Consider the following 27,126-nt stretch of genomic DNA (forward strand, 5'->3'; position numbering starts at 1 on the left):
CCAACCAGTATTTTACTGGAAATAATTGTATGAGCATTTGAGCATTTGAGATATTTTGGCATAATTTGAGGTGCAACACCGCTCCGATTCTCCCTCAAATGAGGTCAGAATGTTTCAAACGCTGTTAGAATGCCGTAGGAATATATTCAGAATGCAATTAGAGATCGATATTTCTCCACTTCAGGCGTTTTCGCATCAGCCCGATTAAAATCCAAGCTCGAGATATTTTTCGCGATAGCGAATTACAGCGCTATTTCATTTCTTATTCACATCAGCCCGAAGACAATTAGCCCTCATTTTTCGAGCTAATTCGACAGCTGAGTATGTGCAAACAGCATCAGTAATGTGTGTGCCCTCTCAAAAATTCATCATGATTTGTGTGCAGTTTGCCTCGATCGATCGGGTCACACACGCTAGGCATGATGGGATGCATCGCGCTAATTTCTCGAGTCGTTTTCACTCTAGGCGTTTTCACATCAGCCCGATAAAAATCCAAGCTCGAGATATTTTTTTATTTCCCAAGTCAGAAAATAGCGCGCTATTTCGAAACATCGGGCTGATGTGAAAACGCCTATTATCTATAGGCGTTTTCATATCAGCCCGATAAAAATTGAAGCTCGAGATATTTTTCGCGATCGCAAATTTGCGCCCTATTTCATTTCCTATTCACATCATCACGAACATTATCAAATAGCGCGCTAGTTCGCATTGATTATCCTGCTATTTCGGAAATTTCCCGAGTTTGACTCGAGAAATTTTCTCGATCAATTAGAGCGCTAATTTGTATTCACATTATCAAATAGCGCGCTATTTCGTGGTCGGGTTAATCGAAACATCAGGCTGATGTGAAAACGCCTAAATAGCGCGTTACTATCCCGCTATTTCAGAAATTTGCCGAGTTGGACCCGAGAAATTTTCTCGATCAGAGTGATACAATTAGTGCGCTAAATTGTGTTCACATTATCAAATAGCGCGCTATTTCGTGATTGGGTTAATTTCCCAAGTCAGAAAATAGCGCGCTATTTCGAAACATCGGGCTGATGTGAAAACGCCTTTCGAATGCTCCTCGAATGTTTTAAGCATGGGTAAAACATTCGGGCTGGCCACAAGAATGGGCCCGAATGTTTGGAACGCACTCAGAATGTCGTCAGAATTTTCAGAATGCACTTCGAATATGCAGGAATGCAGGAAGAATTTTCATTCCAACGGCATTCCGGCTCAATCCACCTCTAGTGGGACGGGGGGGGGGGGGGGGGTGTCGGGATAAATTCGAAGACATGATCTATTATTGCTGCTAAACGTGGCCACTTTATTTCTGTATATACATGTACGTGAGAAGCTAAAAAGCTCCCCTTGGATAGCGAGCGAATAGGTTGATATTGCCAGAGATCGTGATCACCATAAGAAAAAGTCCAACGATCTGAACAGAAAATCTAAGGACAAAGGTCAAACGGGTGGTGGTAAGCTCCATGAAAGTTTGGAGAAATGCTAATCTCAGAAATCAGGCAAAAAAAACAACAACAAGAAACTCAAGAAGAACATCATCAACGGAAACTTCAGAATTGCGGGACTGATATGAAGAAATCATGGAAATGAAAGACGTATTGCCTAAGAATACTTGGCAAGTTCATTTGAGTATCAAAATAGGCTCTGGTGTGATCTGACAAGCTTGAAGTTGCTAATCCTGTAAATCAAATGTTTGCAAATGCTGGAAATCAAGAAATTAATAAGAAAGATAACAGATTTCAATTTCCTACATACATATTTACGTTTTACTCCAAGAGATAACAACGTTCAAATTGATGCATTGCTTTTGTCTTCCTTGTAATATAAGGAAGACATAATAATAGTATACATATGATATATATATAATTATATATATATACATATATACATTACCTTGTAACCCGCACTAAAATGATGAAACATGTTATAATTGCTATTATTTTTCAAAATAAATCAGTTAACTCAATCTAATAAGGAAATACGTACAAATGCCAATTAAGAAAATGTGGGCTGAGAGAGTCCTACCTGATGCTCTGTTATCCACCCTCAAAACCTATATAACATACATAACCTCTTATCATCTTCAATACCGACTCGAGCTGTGGGGCGAAAAATTCAGTAGAGGAAGCGGGCTATACTTGGTCCTTGGTGGAGTTGCCTCGGAACCAAGGATTGGTTCCATCTCGTTCGATACTCGAATAAAAAATTATAACCCATATTTTTGTTAAGGAATCATCCTAGGTTTTGGCGATAGACACCACAATTTTATAATTTCTATTTGTGCACTTTGACACGATTTATGGCGTTTATTCTCATTGATTCTGACTTTGGCAAGATGTATCAACGGATGTATGTGATGATAAAAACTTTTTTTTCCCCTTGCAAGGTAAGTGGTTATCTATCTGTAAGTGTTGTTAAGACATTGAGAGAATTATTCTCATTGATTGTGATAGTGATATAGATGAAGATCGAAACAGTATGAGTCTTCATGATTACATTAGAATGATGATCTACATTGGTGTTACTTACTCCTTGCTTCTACCATAGCAGCCTCCAGAGCCATTTCAACTCGTTCGTAATCTGGCGTGAGGAAGAGATCAAAGCTGTAGTCTGAGGCGTCGATGCCTTGGGTAATGGCGCCATAATAGCCGTACACAGACTGAGAAAGCCAGGCGCAGGTTTTCCACTGAAAGTACATCATGATCTCTCTAGCGGCATGGGCGCACTGCTCAGCCAAGAGCGAGGTCCTCGTGAGGGTTGTAAAGCGGTACTTTGCACCCAGTTCAAAGGCTGGAGAATGTCCACTGAGAACGGGGATGTTCCAGGCCGCACAGAGCTCGGCCACCGCTTCCATAGCTCCCGAGCAGGAGGGCCCGAAGAAGGCGGCCACTTTCCTCGTGCGGTACGCCTCCGCAGCCCATGCTGAGCTCATTCTCGGGTACTCGCCCCAGCAGGCGTAGGACTCGTGTTTTTGAAAGATGATGGTGAAATTGCCAAGTAGACCCGCTCGGACATCTTCTTCTATCTTCAGCAAGGCAAGCTCGACGGCGGGCTTGGACTGGGTCTCGTAGAAAGAACTCAGCAGTCCCACCACCAGTATGTCAATACTTTCCACTCCCGAATACACCAAGCACATGGATAACAAAATTGTCATCAACAGCAAACCCCTCATGTTGTACGGCAAGCACACCCTTCTATGAGCAAAACTGAATAATTGGTGAGTTCCCTTCTCTAGTCGTATTCTTGTCCTCAGCACTTCGTGTCTCAAGGGGAGCTTTCATTAGAATTATTACGTATGTCTTATTATTGAAGTTTTGCTCTGCAATATAGTAGAAACTGGTCTCTCCAATGCCGCTATTTGCTGGATTATTCTTTTCCGAGGAAACACCACCAAAGTAAGTCATTGAATTGATGCGTAGGAGACCTGCTGTAAGTCGATTGCAATCTACACAAAGAACATCTTTATTCTCCAATGCATTAATGCTCTTGACAGTTGAATAATGTCAATCACCGCGCGGACAATTATACGTCTACCCGCGATCAATGCTGAAAATTGAAGAAGTACCCAAGTAAGAAACTGAACAAAACCTGCAACACAGGGCGTAAACATCTTTCCTGTCTGAAAGAAAAAGAGAAAGCCAAGGTAGATTTCAAGTTTGAAAAAAAAAACCACCCAAACAATCATACTGTCAATGCATTTTTTGTTTTATGAAATACTGATGAATGTCAGAGAAATGCGGAGCATGAAAATATCATCATGCAATCCTTGGCAAAATGAAACAGTAGCTGCAGAATATTTTTTTCCCAAAAAGCCTTATATGCTCTGTTTAAAGTTTCTTTTGTTGGCCAACTGAATGTAAGTTTCCGGCAGGATTACATCTTCGGCAATACAGTGTACCTAACAACCGTTGTACTCCAGATGATTCGGTGCAGTGGTCGCAGTACATTAGTGACATCGAACTTATAAACTGCACAATTTGGGGAAAAAAATCCACACGACTTATCAAATAAGGAAGGCGCGAGATAATTAGCATATTACGATGATTCCTTTATGGCGTTAGCAGCTGGGTGTCCATACTCGCTCTCTCGGGTGAGTTTCTTCATATCGCACATTGGAACATGATAAAAGCAAGAAACGAAGTGCGTTTTGACGAGATCTTATCTATAAAAAAAAAGACTCGAGGCCAGCCAGATTCATACGCCTTGTGAAGCAGAAGAAGAAACACCCAAAGTGGCTCTTTACGCAAACCCATCTCCGATCAGCCGATATCTGGTCCCTTATCACTCTCGACGTGCTTACGCAACAACGACTACAGTATGAATTCTTTATTTGGTCCATTATGATTAATTGTCTTGCAAGTTCTGCCTTCTACTAATATGTAGTTGCGATAAGACTTGAAAGATGTATCCGGAGAGAAGGACAGACATAGAAGAGGAGGAGGGAATGTAGGAGGGCAAGTGAGTGACCGGTAGTGGCATAAACTCAACTCAACTCAAGTCAACTCAAGTCAACTCAGCTCGACTCAACTCAATTCAACTTAACTCAACTCAACTCAGCTCGACTCAACTCAACTCAACTCAACTCAACTCAACTCAACTCAAATTCAACTCCAGATGAAGTTTGGAAGGTTTAAGGTATTGTTTACCATATGGAACAGTGATTCTTAAATGTGTTTAGTTATCACAGTTAATGCAAATGTGTAGGTTAGGTGTATCATAAAACATCCTACCATACAAACGTTTTGCCATAGAGCCTAAAATATAAGGAGACATCTCTATCTTTCTGAGTTAACCATAGCTGTAGACAGTTTAGTCTAGAAACAATTTTATCATAGCCATTGTTCACATTTTGTATATCTAACAACACTTATCATTAATTGTACTGATCGAAATTTTTACATTGGTTGTTTCTATTCCTATAAGTCACATTTTAGAATTATTTTGAAGCACTAAAGCTGGGGTTTGGTTTTATCTGCAAATGGTAAATAACGTCTTTAAGGTCACGTGACCGAACAAACAGAAATTGCTTCACATCACCAGGATCCACATACACTTTAATTCTTTCTTTTAGAGACGTATGATGTCACGATGATAAAACAAATGAAATCATACTTCAGCCGTATGTCAGCTCAAAGGAAAGGCCCATATTCTCATCCAAGTTGAATTCCCTGTCAACATCTCGATAATGGGAAATCAAAGAAAGTTTAAAGACGGTTAGGCATGGAATAAGCCTGTTTAGAGTTCCACTTTGCGCGTGAGCAGATAAAAGGTCATTCGTGCCAACAGGCATGTTAGTTTTTAAATTCACTGGGATATAAGCATCTGTGATGTAATGACTTTTCATGTAATCCTTGTAAATGTTGCTTGCTAGTACATCCACCTGACAGCAAAAGTGGTATTTGAAAATATCAGTAGAAAGAGATTGTTAAACATTCAGTGTAAAGTCATGAAATGGATGCTTTCCCAAGTGTTAATTGACGGATCATTTTGGTCATCTGGTCTACACAATTTCATTCTTTGTTTGAACAGGAATGATAAGTCCCATAAATTGTGACGTATATGCGGATATTTGACGTTTATGTGTTATGTCGCTCTGAAAACGAGTGAAGTGTCCCTAACCGACTGAGAAAAAAGAAAAGTCTTTCGTACCAGTGTGCCCATGAGCTAACTCCGAACTGGCATATTGCAGCATTCAAAACAAAATTGACATCACTATAGAAAGCATTTGTCAAATTTATGAAAATTGTATTCAACTGGCCTGGTGCTCTTTACGTGTATTTTATTTTGATTGTTTATTCACTGCTCTTGTTATTGAAATTATTTCTTCTCTGGAGTCGAGCTAGAGCGTATGTTCCCAAAAGAATTATAAAGTTGACCATGGAACCACTTGACTACAGAAAATCGGTGTGCTAAATAAAAGATAAGTTACATTATATACACGACTTAGCAGTATATCATATATATATATATATATATATATATATATATATATATATATATATATATGTACATATATATATGTACATATATATATAGATATATATGTATATATATGTATATGTATATATATACGTATATATATATATATATATATATATATATATATACATATATATATATATCAGCTATATCAACATGATTACGTAAATCCTTATCCCTTATACGATTTCACTCAGACTTCCATTCTCTTGATTCATTTTAACCTTTAAAATGATAGGAACTCGTGATGAAAGGTTTGGTTTCCTCTCAGACATCAATATCGACACATGCTTGTGGAATGAAAAGCATGTGGCATGTATGGTAAATAATCATTCAATGTCAAGTTTGGATCCCCTCCCCCCCCCCCCCCCCCCCCGCCCGGGTGGTTGTCCTTGAAAGTTTAGATATTTATTAATCATGCGCAGATAACGGCCAAGCACTTGGTTGTGTGTTCGTACTTACGATGCCGTGTGATGGACACGAAAAAAAAAGTGAGCTTGGACGTCTAAAGTCGTATCGATTGCGTAGGATGGACCTGTGTGAATTGCGATATTTCGTATATCTCTGATGAATCACACTTGTCAAGACAATTTTCAATGTATTTTTTGACTCGCATTTTATATTTGACATCATCAACTCCGTTTATAGACCGATTTTACATTATAGTGTACAGTACTTTCTGTCACTTACAAGCAGTAAACGTTACTTAGCAACCAAGTGCGTGATCGATGGTGCCCTTCTGTCTCTGACAGCGAAGGTAATTTTGTTGTCCCAGTGTATAAACACTTATCGATTCAGAGGCGGGTAGCATTAGAAAGCGCAAGAAAGTTCAACTCTTCACCATGTTCATATCGACTGCTACAGAGGGGTAAATTCCATCATGACAGTGAAGATTCTCGTTTGTTTATTTGTTTGATTGTTTTTTTCGGGGGGGGGGGGGGTGGGGAGGGGGTTGCCCCGAGAAATATGAGAAGAGAAGATCTTATATCTCGCCTTTTCGCCTTCTCGGACCCAAAATGTTAAGAAGACGAGATTTCACAACTTGCTTTCTCGTCTTCGGCGCACCAGAGGAACGTAGAAGCCGGGGCGCATAACAATATAATAGTAATAATCAAAGTAAAAAATCACAAAACTCTGATCTTGCTTCACAAGACTAAGTGCAATATCATTTTGGGGAAGTGTGCGTCGTGATGTGCGAAGAAAGTTGATTTTCATAGGCATGCAATAAGAATTATAACAAAGTCAGTTCAATTCGATTATACTGTTTTTCCATCTGTCCATCACACGCACACACACACACACACACACACACACAAAATAATACATAATATACATTATTCATCCATCTAATTATATTGCAATAAGTGTCAGTCATAAGGTATGATACGAAATATACGCACGGATTATTAAACATGTATAGCAATTAATAAATGCACACTTTGCAAAGTCAAGAGCACATTCTCATCAAACCCCTCTGTTTAAAAAAGTATGATAACATCAACAAAAACTCAAGCTGCTTGTTGTTATTATATCTTACAAGTAACATGATAACATGCTCTCTTGATCTCGGTTTTGTGACACTCCCCCCCCCCCCCCCCCAAAAAAAAAAAAAAAAAAAAAGACAGGGGGAGAATTATTATTATAAGCTAAATATGCGTTTTCAAGATGCACTATAGATATATTGGACCAAAAAATGTAGAATAGAATCCCAACTATTATCAAGCAATGTGCGTCTTTGTTTATATACAACATGTACAAAAACCAAGAAAAAAATACTCACTTAAAATTTAGGGTATATTCATTCCATTGTTAATCTTGCCTTCCTGTCATAGATCCTTATTATCATTATTGCGAGTATGATATCAACGGTTCTTTTTGTGTGTTGTTGTTTTGTATTCTTTTGTTTTTGCTTCACTTCAGACATATAAATGTTACTTTTTTAATTATCGTGGAGCATCCCTTTTTCATTTTTTTTTTGTGTGAAGCGCCATGACCAACGACGACCATCAAAAGTTAGCGCATTTACGATATACGTACTACCGTGTACTCCCGTTAAAACGAACACGGTTATAACCACATTTCGTCTCAACGAAGCAAAAATCAGGACCTAAAATTATTGTCTCTGTATCTTTAAACACTGTATTTGTTTGATTATTACGAAATTTCGATGGTCTAACGAAAGAAAACTGCCGGTCCCGCGGACTTTGTTGTGACGGGAGTTACTTTACTGATTTGTCTACTACATGCTTTTCGTGCTGTTTTGATTATAATCCTGTTTGATAGAAACAAATGTAATGGAATGAAATGAAATGAAATAAAACCATGTAAATACAGCTGGTAACTAAGAAGAGAAAATTATCAAAAACACAATTGCTAAGGATCAAAATTATTGTTAGAATAGATGTTTGTCACGCAGTTTGAAAACATCTCTTAGCTATACAACTATTTTGGTGACAGCTTGAAGCTCTACATTACAAGAACAAGGGCACGTAGTTCAATTGAATTCAAAATGAATCTTACAAACGGTGATGCAATTTGATCAAATGATTTGTTCAAAGATATAACACATGATTAGTCATTATTGTCGTTATGATTTGAGAATGAGCGATTGTCAAGTTTCATTTTTTTTCCCGAAGTCAGCCTCTTCTATACAGCTAAACAATAATGCATAGGTGTTAAGAAAGAATAAATTGAAGAAAGTTGAAATGATTTTGCAAAAGAAATTGATATCAAAACGACCATATAGTTCTGAATAAATGCCGTCAAAGGGCTACATTGTGTCAGTGAAATTCTGCGCAATATCAGAGGATTAAACAATTATATGATATTGACTGGCATCGAGGGAGATACCAGAAAATATTGCCCAAACTGAAAGAATATTGCCCTCGTCTTCGACTCGGGCAATATTCTTTCAGTGCGGGCAATATTTATCTGGTATTTCCCTCAAGGCCAGTCAATATCATAATTATTACCTATCCCCGAGGTAAATTAGGAAAATATGTGAATACGGCTATACACTATGATATAGATCAAGCCAGATTTGACTACCTGTAGATCATCCACATGTCGAACAACTGAAAAATTGTTCATCAAAGTATTTCATTCAACTCCAACTTCAAAGATACATAATGTATTTGCAACAGGCGAACTTCAAACATCTGAACGCTTTTACACTTTATTTTTACTTCTGTTTAAATTTGGAGAGTTGTAAAACTGATGGTCAGTGTGCAATTATTGAGCACAAATGGACTAGTCATTGTTTGACGCGTAGTGCTGCTGAAGTGGTCGACCTTGTGTGGAGTTGATTTATTGGCGTTCTTCTGCAGTGCGTGTAACCGACACGCAGCGACGTCCTGGAATGTTTTCTTTTCGTGGTCGATCGTAATGTTTACATTTAAAGCAGGGAGGCGGGGAGAGAGCCTACCACTCTTTCTCTTTCCACCTCCCTGTGTTAAGTGAATGGCGAAAACCGGCAGAGGCAAAAGACGAACGAATATTGACAGCTGACCTTTGACCCTGCAAAATAACAACTGCTGACCTTTAACCCTGCAAAATAACAACTGCAATTGCCTCGCAAAACTACCTCGTATAGGTAATAATCAGTAATATACAGGTTGGGATCCCTCAAAACAAAGAATAAGAAAAAAATCCATGGGGATTTTTGTTTTTAGAATTAAAGAATGCCAGGACACCTGATGATGCTCTGAAATACTCATACAACCTTTTGTCATATCCAAGCGCGGTCAGCGGAGTATGCGCTACACGAAAAAAGGCGTATGTAGGTCCTATATCTAGTCATAGTCATGTGCAGGCAGTGCCTATCTCGATGGTGCTGTGTTACGACATAAGGGTGCATCTCTGTATAGACGAACGCCTTTTCATAAATGTATAGCTGCAGCTGTGATGTTACAGAATGATGCATTTTCATGGCCGGTGGAACCGTAGGGGCCGTGGGGGCTCGGACACCCACACTTTTTGTGCACCATACAAAGGAATACATAAGGTGTCAGGCCTGTCATCCCTTTGGGTCCCACACTTTTTTTAAACCCAGAAGTACGTAAGTGGCACTATATAGAAATAGATAGAGATCTTGAAGTGTGAGCGCGGTAAGGTTATGTTTTTCCACTAAAGACCTTTTCAGCTGAAAACCCCTGGAAATGGAAGGGGAGAGATGAGCTGCGACCTTTTTTTTTCCCCTTTTTTTTTTTTTGCTTGTCAGTTGAAGAAACCCGGAAATGGAAGTGGAGAGATGAGCTGAGGACCTTTTTTTTTCTATTTTTTTTTTTTTTTTTTGCTTGTTAGCTCATGAAACCCGGAAGTGGGCCCCCACACTATTGAAAGCGCTCTGCCGGCCCTGGTTTTTACATATACCACCAGACCAGGTGCCCTGTTCGACAATCTGCAGTTCTGGGCCTCGTTTCATAAAAAGATGATTCTTGCTGGAATGGCAGTTGTCATGGTAACGACAAGAATCCAGCTTCCTGATTAGCTGTTGCTACTGGAAGTTGCCATTCCAGCAAGAGTTGCTATCCTTACATCTCTTATGAAATGGGGCCCTCATTGACACAAGGGTGCATCTTGACTTCAAAGAACGTACAATGTATATTGTACTTCCCTATGTACGTTGGGCTACTAGACACCTAAAATCCATCGTGAAATAATCGGCACACGACGTTTCCATCATGGCGTTAACAGCAAGATGTTGTCCTTCAGTACTGTGTTCAGCTAGTTTCGTCCTACCGCACAGCACCGGATCTAACATAATAAAATTTAAAAAGAAAGAAATCATGTGAGTTTTAACGGGATCTTATCCCATCAAAGCCCCGGGGCCAGCCAGCTTGATCAGCCTTGTGACGAAGAAGCAGAATGTCCAGAAGTGGCTCTTCACGTCACCCCATCTTCGATCAGCCGATATCTGGTATCTAATCATTCTTGACTTGCCTAATATGTAGTACCGAACAACAAATTCTACCCTTTTATTGTTCTTTTCACCCCGTCTCTGTGATGAGCTTGATTCTACCTTATAACTAATAAGGAGTTTTCGAAATAGGGTGTGAAGAATTTCTCAAAAGCTAGGACACGACAGACAGAGCAAAAGATCAGAGGGCAAAAAGTGGTTTGGTTAAAAAAAGAAAAATACCAGAAAATAAAAGCTAGGTGACACAAGACAAATCCAATGGGATACACGTCAAGCATTCGTCTATATTGGTTCTTTACGGCAATCTGGGGCCTGTCTTATAAAGACTTGTGATAGAAATCAATCACAAGTTTTTTGAGAGCTGCAATGCAAGTTGCGATTGATTTGGGGACTTGTGATTGATTTGAAGGCTTTATAGGACGGGGCCCTGTTCTTTAGATTAACGTTACAACAACAACAACGCTTCAATCTAACGGAAACTCCGAGTCATCAGTCCAAGTTGAACATCTCGCTTACGAAAAAAAAAAAGAATGAAGAAAAAAGGTCAGGCAATAGATAGGGAGGTTGCAGCCTTTTATTTTTGAGTACAATACTATACGTTACAGCAGTTGGAATAACATTGACAACACAAGAGGGCAGCAGTCAAACTTATGAACAGTTGTGATCAATTTGTTTTGTTTCGTTCATTCACTGCTCTTGTATTCGAAGTTATCTCCCTGTCTGGAGTTCAGCTACAGCGTTCAGAAATGTGCTGTTCTTAACAAATTATAGACCATGAAATCACGTGACTAAACATTGGTGTGCTGAATATAAGACAAGATGTGTGTACGACTCTGTAGTGATCGCTCGTAACAGAAATACACAACTCCTCATTCCTTCAACGATTTCGTCCAGACTTTCATTCTCCTTATTCATGTTAAACTAAAAACTTTACGACGAAGGGAACTCGTGATGAAAGGTTTGATTTCCCTTTGAACATCGATATCGACACATACTCGATGCTTGATGTTGAATGACAGCATGGTAAATGGATTAAATCATTCGCCGTTTTCAAGGTTGAGTTTTTTCCCCTTTGAAGGTTGTCGTTGAAAGTTTAAATGTCAATAAAAGCAAAAAGCGGCCGAGCACCATGCATTGTTGTGCGTGTGTTATACGTACGAGGCCCCATGATGCACAATGTGTAATTATGTATAACAATAGGTAATATATAGGTATTGCTAAGGTGTGTAAAGTGGCATCTTTTACAATATAATACCATACAGTATGTTATCATTATCGTAATACAGTTCATTGCTATTACTATACCTGCCCTTACAACAGCATTGCATTTTCTTTTTTTTTTTTTTAGTGAAAATGCTTCTGACGATTTGTTGATGTATATGATAAGGAACGAGACTGTGTATATCGTTCAGCTCAAATGTTACAGGAGGATGAGTTACGGCTGGAATGTGAACAAAAATGGTCTGGGATTTTTCCCCCTTTTTTAAGGGGGTAGGGCTTGACAGGGTGCAGAATAAATTAGGAAAAATTGTTTACAAACGTCTGAGGCATTTTGTAGTACTGTCGTACCTATTCTTTCAACGTTTATCTTTTTATATCAGACACAACAACTAAACGTTCACTGATATTGATAACAAAAGGGACTTCACAATTGTTGTTTATACACGTAACAACTTCATTGACAATTCGTTCAAGCATTAAAAGCAAATAACTCACACAACGTGTCTTATCCACACACAGTTATATGTTTCGCTGCTGAAAGCCAGTTAGCTTCACAAAGTTCATTATTGAAAGTTGAACAAAGAAAACTTGTGTTGTAACTCAGTTTCTAGACCTACATGACCTGAATCAAGTGGTATCATCCGCAAAGACATTGGTACGAAATAACTTCATAGTCGCAAACAGTCAAACATTCAAATATGTTAATGAAATAGCAAAGGCCCTAATTACTGATCACCTAGAAGTACTAACCTCAGCACAGCGAGAGAAAGACGATGATATTATGCTATTAATGAACACATATCGCACCCCATTATGTAAATAACTATGAAACAATTAGTTCAGGGTCTTGTCTCTTCTAGAAACACATACACTGTATATCTTCATCTTCTTTGTGAGAATACTGCGTTCAATTCTGATTAATGCTTTAGATATGTCTTAAAGCAATCCAATCAGAAACTTGTTTAGTTTCAAAAGACTCTCTTATTATATTCCGACTTCCAACATAGCCATGTAGGAAGAATATCCCTTCCTGCATAAAACCAACTACACATACAACAGGTGGATATGACTTTGTGATTTGTTAATGTGTCATTACTACCTCCTTGGTGAATAGGTTCAGTCATTGCAGTTCGGAAACACACTATCTTTTAGTGATGGGTTAAACATTGAACAAAACATTGCGATATTATAATCTTTAAGACGCGAAATCAACATTGCAATGTCAAGGACTTTTTTCTTATTAAGGATTTCAAGAACTGTATCACATACCTGAACAGGCTTTAGAAACATAGAGTGAGCATGATTATTTTTGGGGTAAGGATTTTGTGAAGTGGTACGAGGTTTCATAGAACATTATTTACAATTTCTGAAATTACGTTGCTAAAAATGAATCTGTATAATTTATGAGCAATGGCATATTGGTCTCACAAAATAATATGATTGCTCACTTTATTGTAAATCACAATAGTGCACTAGTTCCTTTACCTTCTGAAGAATCTCGTTAATTAATCGTTGTTTTAAGTAGCTTTGATACTACGTTCTTTGTCATTGTTATGCTCTTCATTCTTAAATTGAGCACAGTAATAATTTGGTACAAATTAAACATGCATGAATAAGCCCTTCGGGATAAGTTTGGGTTTATGTATCAATTAGACACGTTTTGCACCCCACGCGGATTATGCGATGTGTATTTCAATAAACTTGTTGTTTAACAATAACAGTGGCACTTCCCCACTTAGAACTTGACGCGTCAAGCTAAATAATCGGATTATTACTTCCAGTTCTTTTTAATTACGATACTTGCTTGTAAGTTATGAGAGCTATGGCCGTGATACTTCTACAGCGTATAATAGCATAGAGAATATCGCATTTTATGTCGAGCCAAATAAAAAGATAATCAGATACATGTTATTACAGAGAACAATATATCAAATCAGAGACAAATGCTGCTCAAAGATCGCCTGTAAGAAGGAGACAATGGTAAGAGCAAAAGAAAGCTACAAGAATTGAAGCTCAAAGTCTATTCAGCGTAGCTCGATCAACTGATTAAGTAAAGGTCCCTGCAATCCATTGTATGTTGACCTCTATTGATGCCTTTTGGTCTGTAAATAACAAAATCATACATACTTCAGTTAAACACACATAGTACAAATTACATATGGCATGAGTGAGACAATGAGATGAAACAATTCGTTAGAAGATAAACCCTCGAAAAGTAATTTTTTGACATTTTTATTCGAGAATGAAAGGTAGCTAAATATCATATTTGATTTTGATTGTTTGTTTGCCTGATTTTTCTTCTTTTCTATTTCGAAAGTCAGCCTCTTTTGTACAGCTAAACCAATACTGTTATGCATATGTTTTTACAAAGAATCAAGGAAGAAAGTTGAAAATGATTTCGGAAGAGAAATAGGTCTCAAAGAGACCAGGGTTTTGAATAAATGCCGTCAAACGGAAGTTACACTGCATCGGTGAGAATTCTGCGCATTATCAAGGAAATCAATAATCATTACTTTACGAAATTACGTACTGCCATGAGTTATTCTGCGAGTCGCATTAAGTAGAAGTTTTCATTTACGACAATAACAACAATGATGATTTTGTTATTAACCAAGGTCTAAATTACCGACACACTAGGGATTTGCGGTGCAGTGATAGTGAAGCATATCGTCGCTTTGCACAGGGTTTTCCACCGCTTGGACAGTGAAGCCGCATTTCTCAAATAGTTTAACCGCTTCCTCTCTACCGAAGCAAGTTCCCAGCCCCATGCTTCCAGGGAACTGGTAGGAGACCGGCAGACAGTGGAAAAGACTAACGGTGTACAGCGTGACAGCGTGCGGCACTTCGATGTTGTCCGCGTGCTTGGAATGCATGTTAGGGTCGTAGCAGGAGAACATGGCGCCAGGTTTCAGCACGCGTCGAATCTCCGCCAGGATGAGGTCGGGCCGCGGAACGTCGTGCACGACATCGTAGATGAACGCGTAGTCGAAGGTATTAGTCCAATCTTCGGGCATTGAGGAGGCGTTACCGTAGACGTAATCGAGGTTGGTTAAATTTTTGGCACTTGCTGCTTCCTTTGCGTACTTGAGGGCTTCTTCGCTGATGTCAAGTCCAGTCACCTTGCTTTGGGGGAAATGGAGGGCGATATTACGACTGGCACCGCCTCGACCGCAACCTACATCAAGGACTCTAAAGCCATTTTCTGAAAATAAAAAGATGTGATTAGTTGTCGCTGTTTGCATGGCCTTTAAGAAAACATACAAAAATATATTGGATACAAAATAAATGTTTTTTTCATAAGTCTCAACTTATCTTTGATAAGATCAAAATAATCTCGATTTGTAATATCAAGTATAGATGGATGAAGGTTGAAGTTTTGGATTCTCTTCCTTTTGTCTCCCTGGTAGTGGTAGTGTCGCTGCCCGGAACGCCGTAAAGCAGTAGGTGACAGGTTCGAGTCCCGTCGTTCCTTTTTTCCCGACATGTTTATTAAATTACAGATCAGCAGTTGCGGTCTATACAAATTCCATTTGTTAGAGGGAGACAAACCTAAAAAAAAAATTCAAAACCTCAATCTTGATTTGTATAAAGGTTTCTTAATGTCAGATTAGGAGTATCTTATAGGGTAATAGTCTAGGGCCATAAGTTCTTGTTTTTCATGAATGATATATTATACGTCTCAATGTCTTCTCACAATGAAACATATAATGTGGAAGATGTAGTTAGGTGTAGTATATGAACAACTAGCAGTCATGCTTACAAACATCTTTAGGCTTATTTTTGCCATCGGACTTTAATATTTAGGGTTTTAATAAAGAAATAAGCTAAGGAGCACCATATATAAAAAGAAAGAAATGTTTTTGAGTACATTAAGAATATGATATGACTTATTTAACAACAACAAATAATGTGTCTAGGTATTGAAATCGATGGTAAATTGTCAGTTAATAATCACATACTACAGTTTAGGAGGTCACCAAGTTGTAAAATATATTCATAAGGCCCAAGCTATTTGTTCCAGAGAAGTCATTTGTTTGGTGTGTTGTTTTTTCATTGCCGAATGATTTGGCTTTGCTACTGCAAATAAACGCTAGAAAACTCAAATGTTATATTTGGGCAATAAAAGATAAAACAAAATCATAAAGTATTTTCAAACAGTAATTTACGAATACGTTTTCATGGTATGTGACTAAAGAAATACATTACATTTTTATGTAATTCCATACTTTTTTAAGTGTAAACGCCTGAACTGCTGTTATGAAATGTAGTCAAATGAAGATGTCTCTCACATGTGATCTCCAGTTTGTTAGCCGATGAAATATGCAAATGAGAGATTTTTCAAAATTTTTGCATATCCCAACGTCATAATTCTTTTTTCTTGTTTATATCATTTGTTTTAAAAAACTTTCAAGATTTCGAGTTTACGTTGAGGTTACTCTAAACTATTGCAAGGAGAATTGATCAAATGTATCAAATTAACAGAATTAATTAATAACATTTGGTAACATATAGATCTGTGTACACAGCATTCCATGTCATACATTTTATTCTCTCTTCTAAAGTGAGTTTTGGAAACGTTAGTAATTGTTCTTGTAGTTTTCAGTAAAATTCTTAATCTTCAGAGATTCCTGACATTTTTTTTTATGTTCAGCGTAAAAACTAAAAAGGAAATTTACACTCTCTGATGCACTGAGGCTTAAACTCACTCATCACTTTTTATGCTGGCCTTAAATTTTTACCGCTTTTTTATGTTATGATTTTTTGATGTTATCTTATGATCTGATATTGTATCGGTATAGTGACTGTGTTATATTCATAAATACTTCGAATAAGAAAATAAGTAATTCCTAGATGCGGCCATTCACTATTGTAATAAGCCATGAAATTGTATTTTTGTGATTTGTGAGGTTTTCAGGTTTTCATTGTGACCATTTCATTGTGCTTTCATTACGTTGTGACGATCTAACCTGCAGATAGTCTTTTTTTATTAATACTAATTTTCATATTTTTTCTAACATTATTGCAGCTCCTACAGCTTTTGAAAAATCTATTTCTTAAGAAGGACTGTAAATGAAATAATCGTGCTCGGCGACTGTTATGCAATTTTCCTACATGTATGGTACGTGAATTAGCATGTATGTGTCAGTGTAAAAACAAATGTTTGATTAATACAGCGTACACCACTTCCTTTAATTCAAGTGGGAAAAGTTTTAATAAACAGTAAAGGAAGAATAATAGTACTTTCTTACCAAGTCCTCGTTTGAGAGCCGGATGGGACGAGATAAAAGATTGGCACAGGTGGTTTGAAAACCAGAGAATGCTGCAGTCGGCTTCAAATGCGTGGAAAGATTTGTATTTCGAGTACGGAACGCCTGCATAAATGCCACAGAAAAAGAAACGAAATAAAATCTCGTTGTGTCTGATAGGAATGGCACTCGGATTAGCCTTTTTTTTTCAAACTCAGTGGGCCTAGTAAGGATTCGATTAGCTTGATCACTATCAAAGCAACAACACATCAGAGGAGAGTAAGCCTACAGCCCTGTTTTAACAGATTTTACCGCGGCAACGTTGCGACAACGTCCGGAAAACGAAATTCCTCGCATAATAAATGACAATAAAACAGCAGGAGATATAAAATCAACAAGTAAAAGTTACCCCGGCAACGTCCGAGCAAAAACCGAACAACAAACCTTCGGGATTACCAGTCTTGGTATTTACGAACCTTGATTTTCATTCGGATTCACGAACCTTCAGAATATATAACGAACATAATTTCATTTTCATATCAACGAACCTTCATGGGTCAAAGAACATTCGGAAAAAAAACCCAGCAACAACAAAACAACGAACTGCAACCAAAAGAATCATTATACTTCTGCAGGTTCGATATACATATTTACAGGACTACTTCACCGTCCGTAAGTTGGAGGGAGTTTTCTTGCTGCGAAGATGAAGATTCGAAGAGATAGCAAAGTTTTATGGGCTTAACAATTGATACAGTGGACAACCGCCGCCCCCTCTCCCACCCTCCTTGCCATTTTCAGGACCGTTGTGAAACTTTCTCGAATTGGGATACCAAATACAGAACCACTAAAACTTAGGTGTATTTGTTATTTATTTTGTCCATTTATTTCGTTCTTCATTTAAGGGAAGGTATCTTTAAAAAAAAAGGGAAACTTCACCTCGTGGACCGTCCTTCTTGATCGCCTCCAACATGACGTCGTACGCCTCACTCATCATCGGCACGCCCTTGCACCAAGCAGCAGTGAGGCTCTCCATGTCGCCCTCGCGGAAGGCGGACACGCGGTGGGCCGGAAGGTGGTACTTCTCCGTTTCCCCATCGATGTCCACAATGCCACCACAGACCATTACTCCCAGCCATTCTCGAACATATCTGTCATTCCAACATAAAACAATCTTTTCTCCTAGATGATTTTCGTCATTTTTCAGGGTCAGAATCTCAAACATCACATGCATCACGAAATTAGACATTGTAATGTCATCTACGGTAAATTTTGAACTCATTGCAAGTCAGATAGCAAAACGTAGTGTCACAATGTGTTCTGAATTATATAGGGCCTACTTCTTTCACGGGACCCGAGAACAATAAATTTCTTTCTTTAATATGGAGAGTAAATGATTTCGCTGTTGCTGTTGAACCCTAAACCTATTCAAATTGTATTCATTATAGTTGTTGCTCAATACAGGACGAGGGCATACAAGTTTTGTGATGTCGAAGTAAATATGTTGTTCTCCTGGTGTTCATAACAATTGAATGCATACTGTAATATTAATGGCTTGTTGGCCAAGATACTGTATTGCAATCTGTCAGGATTATTTGATGAGCAAGTAATGTGTTTAAATTTCTTCGGATGGTTACAGTTCGTTTGCTACTCGACAGAAGCGGATTAATGAACCTTCGGAATAACGAACCTTCAGAACAACTTCACGTAGACGTTTTGGATTAGCGACCATCTTGGTACAGGGAATTGTTATTGCTTGAGCAGTTTAATCATTATGTTTAGTTCTTTTTTTCTTACTTCTAACCCAAGTATGTGAAGTACTTTGTCATATGAATGCCGATATTCATACGATTATCTCAGTTGATTGCATTATCTTAATGATTTTTAAAAAAAAATATGGTGGAGCCTACATGGCTCAGGAGAACTGTCTTAGAGGGGAAATCCAGTCCAAATATATGTTAGTCTGATAAGAAAGAGTAAGATATTACGAGTTCAACGGTATAATTTTCATTTGATCGGAATCAGATGAAATATAAGGAAGTTATGGCATTTTGAAATTTCGCTATTTTGCCGAGAAACAGTTCTTGAACAGTCAATGTGAATATGCAAATGGCAAAGTGAGCATGTCATTCCCTCACAACTTTCCATATATAGTTTGTACATAAAATTTTGAAATGTCCAGTTTTTCATTCAAAGGCAATTATAACCGAGGCTCAAATCCTCTAATTGATCACTATTGTGAAGTTATTCAACCGGGAGTAACATCGTATTTCAGACTTCAGTGACAAAAACATTGAATTTTCGTCATTTCATTTGAACACGATCAATGGAAAATTGTGAGGGTATGATAATATGGTAGTTCGTTCACTCATTTGCATATTCCTACCCACTATACAAGAACTGTTCTGGAGAAATTATCAAAACTTTAAGTTTTCATGACTTCCATATTTATCATCCAATTTTAGTCAAATTTCTACCGCTGAACTCGTAAAATGCTACTCTTTTTTATCAGACTAACTTATGTTTGGACTGGATTTCCTCTTCAAATACCATGACATGACGTAATTGCTGCTCCTCCGGGGGAAAAATAAAATCAAGATTATTGCGTGAACTGGAGAAGGTTTTATCAATGTGATCAAAGGTATATAACAAAACACTCTTAGTTATTGCCCATATCAATAATAAGTAGAATATTGCGTATATTATTACCATGGGGTACCTCTCAAACTATTTCACCTGCAAAAAAACGTACTTTATACGAGAAAGCAACTATTTTGGCAGGTTGATTGTGATTTGTAATCCAATTTTTCCCACTTTCGCACATTGTTTCACGGTAAATATGGACAGTAATGGTAGACGACATAAATGTCTTACCATTGAGCGAAGTTACATGCGTGTCCACAAGTGTCCACTTCAGTAATTACCAATTTTGAGACACAAATTGATTTTTATCGCGTTTAAGGTTTGATACTTCCCGTCATTGTCGTTTATTCAAAGGTAGTTGCACCTGAAAAGGCACCTCACCCAAATAAGACCAAAGAGGGAAACAGTTCTTTTTGTCAGTGTCGATGCACAATTACACAATCGTCATTATATCCAAATATCTGAACATACTCATTAAGATGCATGCAATCAGGTGGCGGTGATGGTGATGATGGGATCAAAAAAGACATTCGTTCATAAATGTTCATGTGTGTAGTAGGTCCATATATTATACTCAAATCAATAGGCGTGGTCAGACTGGCAAAAGATCGAGAAGTTTAAGATCGCGATCTATTTAAGGTTTACCAGTGTGACCGCGCCTATTGGGTCTGTGTGTGGGTACGTGTGGCATGCGGAATAGCTATTGCAGCGACGTAAAAACAAAACAAAAACAAAACAAAACAAAATAAAAAATGCTTGCACGCGGCAGGCAAAAACGGGGACTTTTGGGTTTATGAATATAGACAAGTAACTCCAAACTTGTGAGAAAAAACTATAGCAAGAAAAGAAAAGAAAAATTCTCTCTCAGCCTTTAGAATTGGTCTGGATGCTAGGAAATCAGTAGGCGTTTTCACATCAGCCCGATAAAAATCCAAGCTCGAGATATTTTCCTATTTCCCCAAGTCAGAAATTGGCGCGCTATTTCGAAACATCGGGCTGATGTGAAAACGCCTAATCATTCACTGGAGAGAGAAAAAAAGAGCAATTGTGATTTTTATTTGGGAAAACTGATGAACGCACGCACATTTCGACATGGTGATGGATACATGTTCTTGGAATTTTATCTCCAGAAGGCGTTTTCACATCAGCCCGATAAAAATCCAAGCTGGAAATATTTTCGCGATTGCGAACTAGCGCGCTATTTCATTTCTTATTCACATCAGCCCGAAGAGACTTAGCCCGAATTTTTTTCGAGCTAATTCGACAGCTGAGTATGTGCAAACAGCATAAGTAATGTGTGTGCCCTCTCAAAAATTCCTCATGATTTGTGTGCAGTTTGCCTCGATCGATCGGGTCACACACGCCAGGCATAATGGGATGCATCACGCTAATTTCTCGAGTCGTTTTCACATTATCAAATAGCGCGCAAATAGCGCGCTACTATCCCGCTATTTCAGAAATTTCCCGAGTTGGACTCGAGAAATTTTCTCGATCAGAGCGATACAATTAGCGCGTTAATTTGTGTTCACATTATCAAATAGCGCGCTATTTCGCTATCGGGAAAATTTCCCAAGTCAGAAAATAGCGCGCTATTTCGAAACATCGGGCTGATGTGAAAACGCCTATATGTGACGGAGTGCATAATCCTACCTTCTGTTAATGCGTCGATCGCAAGCGCAAATGCGTAATGCTCCCGGGCTAGCATTTGGGCGGTGTTGATCTTTTTTTCACTCCGTTTAGATCACAAGAAGAAGACCAATGGAAAAGTTTGATTGGACCACACTACACAGATACCGAGAAAAATTAAGCAAAATTAGTAAAAGTTGACATTCATTCAAATTCATTTCATGAATATATATTGTAACAATAAAGAATGTGTTTATGAAGCTATGCTAAATAGATATTTATTCACCGTAGACAACATGGATATGGTGGCTACAAAGAATGTCGCAGAAATGTAGGCGCCGGGCAAGATTTCATTTCATTTCATTTCAGTTTATTTCATTTTATTTCATAAAGAATATATTGTAAAATCATATAGTTATATGCACTAAAGCCTTCTTGCAATATCATTGATGCTATATAGTATACATACACACACACATATATATATATATATATATATATATATATATATATATGTATATATATATGTATATATATATATATATATATATATATATATACATGTATATAGTTTTTGTTTTGTTCTGTTTTGTATTTCTTTGTCTTTGTGTTAATTTTATTACAGTTGTTACCTTTTACTGGGGAGAAGTCTTGACAGGTCAATGGCCTTTGCTTCTTACTCCACATAAGCCCTCTGTACTGCATATTATGATTGTCATGTTGTTTTGTATGTTCATTCTGTTTTTACTATAGTTGTGCAAGTTGTGGAAATGAAATGAATGAAAAATTTTATGACAATGTCTACCGTTCTTTGAAATTGCCTGCATCTGCTATTTCCTGTGATGTTTTCGGGGTCGGAGAAAGTTCAATCATGGTCTTGAAGAGCCCCGTCTGAAGCCCGAAAGCAACGGCCAATGCCTTGTAGCCTTCGTTTAGAGTGGTTGCCATGCGACCGAGAAAGTCGTCCGAAGTTTCGTTCACGTATTTTGCCGCCATTCTCTCGATGATGCCCTCGAATGTCTACAACGCAAAATAAAAAGAATATTACACTGTAAAAACATCGGTGTTAGATTTAACACCACGGGTGTTAAATCTAACACCGATCAAACTTCAATAAAGGACCACACCCACAGGTGTTGAAAATGCACTGTGATGGTGTTGAAAAGTGTTCACCTGACACTTCGTGGTGTTAATTTGACACTGTACCTGGTGTTATTTTGACACTGTACTGGTGTTAATTGAAAAATGACACCACATGGTGTTGATTTGATATTTGTTGTTATTCTAATGTAAAATTCTTGATCGTCTTGTTTAAATTAAAAATCAACAAGAAATGCAGTTACTAAGAAACTCTTCAAAAAACAGTTTAAAATTTGGAAATGACACCCGGAGGTGTTAATTTAACACCATAAATGAGCACCGAAAATTTAACACCAGCTCGGTGTTCACTATTTAACACCGGACTTTTTGCAGTGTATAAGCGTTAGTCAGTGCTGTACACAAACACACACACACACAAAAAATCCCTTACATTCCTGAATCAATTTCTCAAAACATTAAGCCTGCCTATGTGTGTGAAGGTTTGTCAATAACATCCAATGTCAACACTTTGCTCTATGACTGTTCTTACGGCAGCTTCTTCGAAAGTATCATCTACAGAGATAACCCCCTCCTCTCCCCAGTTGATTATCCACCCCTATTGGTTCGTAAACCTACATAATTATGATCAGAGAGCCTTTTGATAGGCGATCCGTATCACTGGAATCAACTCCATAACATTCATTTTCTGTTTGCATTGCCTTACGAAGTTACACTTGGCGCTGTACAAAATCTGTGCTACATAACATGTATACACGATGTTCCCGGCGGCCACGATAGTCCCGTTTGCCCAAAACGTGCGCCTTATGTAGGGGAAATATTCCCCCCCCCCCCCCCCACACACACACACACCATTCTCACGTCGTCTGGATAGGTTAGACTACGCATATTAAATGGGGCATTCCAGAATTTTCCAGATTTTCATGTATAAATATGTGGAATTGTAAATTTGTGGGGTTTATTGTGGTCCTTGAGCAGAGAAACCATTACTCTAAAAATCTTAAACAAATTACACTGAACAGTGTTGACGACATAGGAGCCTCACTTATTTCAGAAATGTAGCAGTGTAATTCCACTATACCGCCTGCTTAACAAGTTCACCTGTGTATAATCTATGCATGCTTTTTTCTTCTGTTCTGCTAAATCGAGCCCCAACTCCTGCATTCTTATGGTGAGGCTGCCATGTCATCATCTTTGTTCATTGCAATATGTTATAAATTTTGAAAACATTCTTACTCCTCATCCCGATCACTATACATTCGGAAACTCTGTACTCAGTATGACTACTTTATAGTTGTTCAAATGTAAAAGTCTGAAAATCATCCGGAGGTCTCCTTTAATTTTCTCGTCGCGTTCCACTACGGATCGCTTCCAAGGTTTGTCACTGCCTCTTACGTGTTGTCACGCTTTGTTGCATTTACCCCGATTTATTACCGCCGACTATACTAGGTTTCCAGCACCGTGACGGCCGTGGCAAATTTTCGACGGTTGAAAAATCTGACACTGCATACACGGCAATCACGGCCTGTCACGTTTGCTCATCACACCCCCCACGTTGTCTCACGTTCATCCTGTTTTGTCCATCATGATGGCCTATAACGGGACTGCCGTGACTGCCGGGAACATAAATATATGGCAAACGTAGCATTTTTAAAGCATCACCGCACCAACGTTTTCGTTGTCATATCCAATAGAATAAGCACGTGAAACATGGATGATAACATACCCTACTTCCAAATTTAGTTATTAACAACCAACGCCAGCCGGATACGTCTGGTTCCACATACACTTGAACTTCGTTTCGTAAACGACAAACATCATGCAAAATACAAGGTACCATTATCGTCTTCTCATGTGTTGAACGATCTTCTTATCAAACAAAAAAGGAAGGGATCATTGCATTGTGAGGTTGAATATCTCTAAATTCGTATTTGCCTTACGGCACCGTGCAAAATCTACTTAATTTGCTCCGCACATACATGCCTGTGCTTGATTCAAGTTGACACGGGGGTCAGTTTCATAGAGTGCAGTCACGGCAAAGGGCATATCTAATTGTCCTAGTCCGAAGTGTTTGTTGAACTGTTTGGAAGTGGGTGAATTTGTAATACGATTGTTGCGTTTCCATGTTGAGCACTGCTTCATTTTTAACTCTTGTCAAGCAATGTCCTTACTCAGTTATACAGATACACAGAGATGTGCTGAACATGACCTTCTTTATTTCATTCAGTTAGTCCTTTATTTTCCACGGTTTAAAGAGGCCACACAGCTATTTTATATTTTCTTCAAAGGGGTCGTGACAGAGTGAAGATTGTTCAAAAATTAAATATGAAAATATTGACACAGTGAATTGCAGTTCTGTTTACAGAATCTGTCACTTTTAATGAGGCCCTTTCAGTGTACTTTGCTTTAAGTGAAAATGTTGATTTTCGAGTTCAGTATAAAATAAACAGTCTTATCTCACCTAAATACTGGCGAATGACCTTATGTTCACATGCGAGATTTCATTTCCTTTAGCTGCTCTAATTGATATGAGTTTTTCTTCCACTTGATTTTTGTGTGAGTATTGAACATCTTCAATATAGTAACAGTCATTATTCCCTAATTTTCATATATCATGTCATTCGAAAAGATAAACATATAGTATAAAGATATATAGCAAATAGCTGGAGTAAAGATACACACAAGTAGGCACTTTTACCTCTGGAGCAAAGCATGTTTTATCACGATCTATGTTTTCATGAAATGCCAGTTCGTCAGCAGTTAACTATCAAGATGTGTGCAGAATTCATTGTTCCTTTGATCGACAGAGTTTTTATCTCTTTTCATGATTCCGTCAGGTCATTATACCCAAACTTTGTAATGAAATAATCACAGCAATCATTTACATCGTGACAAAAGCTGAGTGGTAATTAAACGGTTATCATTTCATTCAGATGTTTTCATTAGCCTTATAATTCATGATTTTTTTTTTCTGGTGAGGTAAAACAGGAAGATTATTCCATTGCTCTCACCTACACGAGAGATTATAGGGTTATTCTGAAAGGCAAGCTGTCGTAGGGTAGGTCCCTACTGCATACTTTTGTAAGGAGCCATGGCATTTTGATCGACGAGAACAGTGGCGGATCCAGAGGGGGGGGGGGGGGGGGCGCACCGGGCGCCCAACCCCCTTTAATCTTCGTAAAAAACAAAAGAAATAAAAAGGAAAAAAATGAAATGAAACCCGGAAGTGGTACCAGAAATATTTGTTGCGCCCCCCCCCCCCCCTTTTACAGAATTCCTGGATCCGCCCCTGGAGAAGGTGTAGTGTCTGCGGACTTGCAGGTGAAGATGGTTCTCCTGAATCAGTAGGCGGTTAACTACAGGTGCAGGTATAATTATACACGAATAGTCTGGATTTTCATATAATGATAGGTTCTTTCTATAAGTTGGCATCAAAATCTCACATTGATGTCAGAATGGCGAGACAGCGTATTACACACGAATCCTCTTGACATCTTTTGCATTTACTTCAAACAGCTTGTGCGTGGAAAGAAAGAGTTTGAATACAGTGCTACTCTATCAAGTGCAGTACAGCCATTCTCTTTCAACACAGCTTTCTCGACCACTACTGTTCGTCTAGGCACATCTACATTGTATTGAGGTCATGATCTTTGTCGAGGCGTGTGCATAACATTTCACACAACATGCATATGAGTGTGACCATGCAGCTCGCGTATATGGCATGCTGTACATGTGCAATCGTCAAGCAATCGTATCATCATCCCATCTACTCTTAAAGCACTCATGCTGGTTTCATAGTCTTACATAATATACCGCTAAAACTTCGCGTTGTGAACAGAGGACATAATATCGGCTGTTATAGACCTATACATTGTGCGTAGCTAATTCTTTTAGCAAATAATGGGCAGGTGAGTCCGGTTTTAATTTACGTAGGCCCTCTGACTGGTTGGGCATGCATGCATGCATGTTGATGTTGTCTTGATGCAGCCTGGATCGTCTTGGCGTCTGTAGACTGGATCGAGTTGCAACATGGCTCTGACTGAGTTTAGAACATTATTAAATGCGGAGCGAGATGGAGAGAATCTCGAAATTTTAAGGGCGAAGCACCGCGCTCCTCACCCCCCCCCCCCCCCCTTCCAGGCGGTCACACACACATAAGGCTGCGTTCACATAGAAGTATACTATTCGGGTATTCGGGCTCGTTTTTCGAGGGCACGCGAATAGCTTGAATCGAACGATAGGATTTCCTCACACCGGTTCACATACTCGAAAGTACTCGAAAGTACGAATAGCTGCGAAAAGTATAGCAAAGTGGGAATCGAGCTTGTTCGATTTTCTTGCAGCGTATACCGTCTCTCATTTATGAAATAATGACATTTTTGGTCTGGATTT

General features: G+C 38.4%; 1 protein-coding gene across 1 annotated transcript; it reads right to left on the reverse strand.

Annotated features, from left to right (window-relative positions):
• Nucleotides 1-14,757: 14,757 nt before the first annotated feature.
• Nucleotides 14,758-22,652, reverse strand: LOC139709950 (S-adenosylmethionine-dependent methyltransferase Rv2258c-like). The gene is made up of 4 exons (XM_071621903.1): nucleotides 22,442-22,652; nucleotides 18,307-18,518; nucleotides 17,374-17,496; nucleotides 14,758-15,326 (listed from the first exon to the last, which is right to left on the reverse strand). The coding sequence occupies exons 1-4, from the start codon at nucleotides 22,630-22,632 to the stop codon at nucleotides 14,758-14,760; spliced, it is 1,095 nt and encodes a 364-aa protein (XP_071478004.1). The 5' UTR covers nucleotides 22,633-22,652.
• Nucleotides 22,653-27,126: the final 4,474 nt, after the last annotated feature.

Source organism: Diadema antillarum, unplaced genomic scaffold, assembly GCF_040938485.1.
Source record: "Diadema antillarum isolate AM-2024a unplaced genomic scaffold, OU_Dant_1.0 scf00000038, whole genome shotgun sequence".
NCBI lineage: Eukaryota > Metazoa > Echinodermata > Echinoidea > Diadematoida > Diadematidae > Diadema > Diadema antillarum.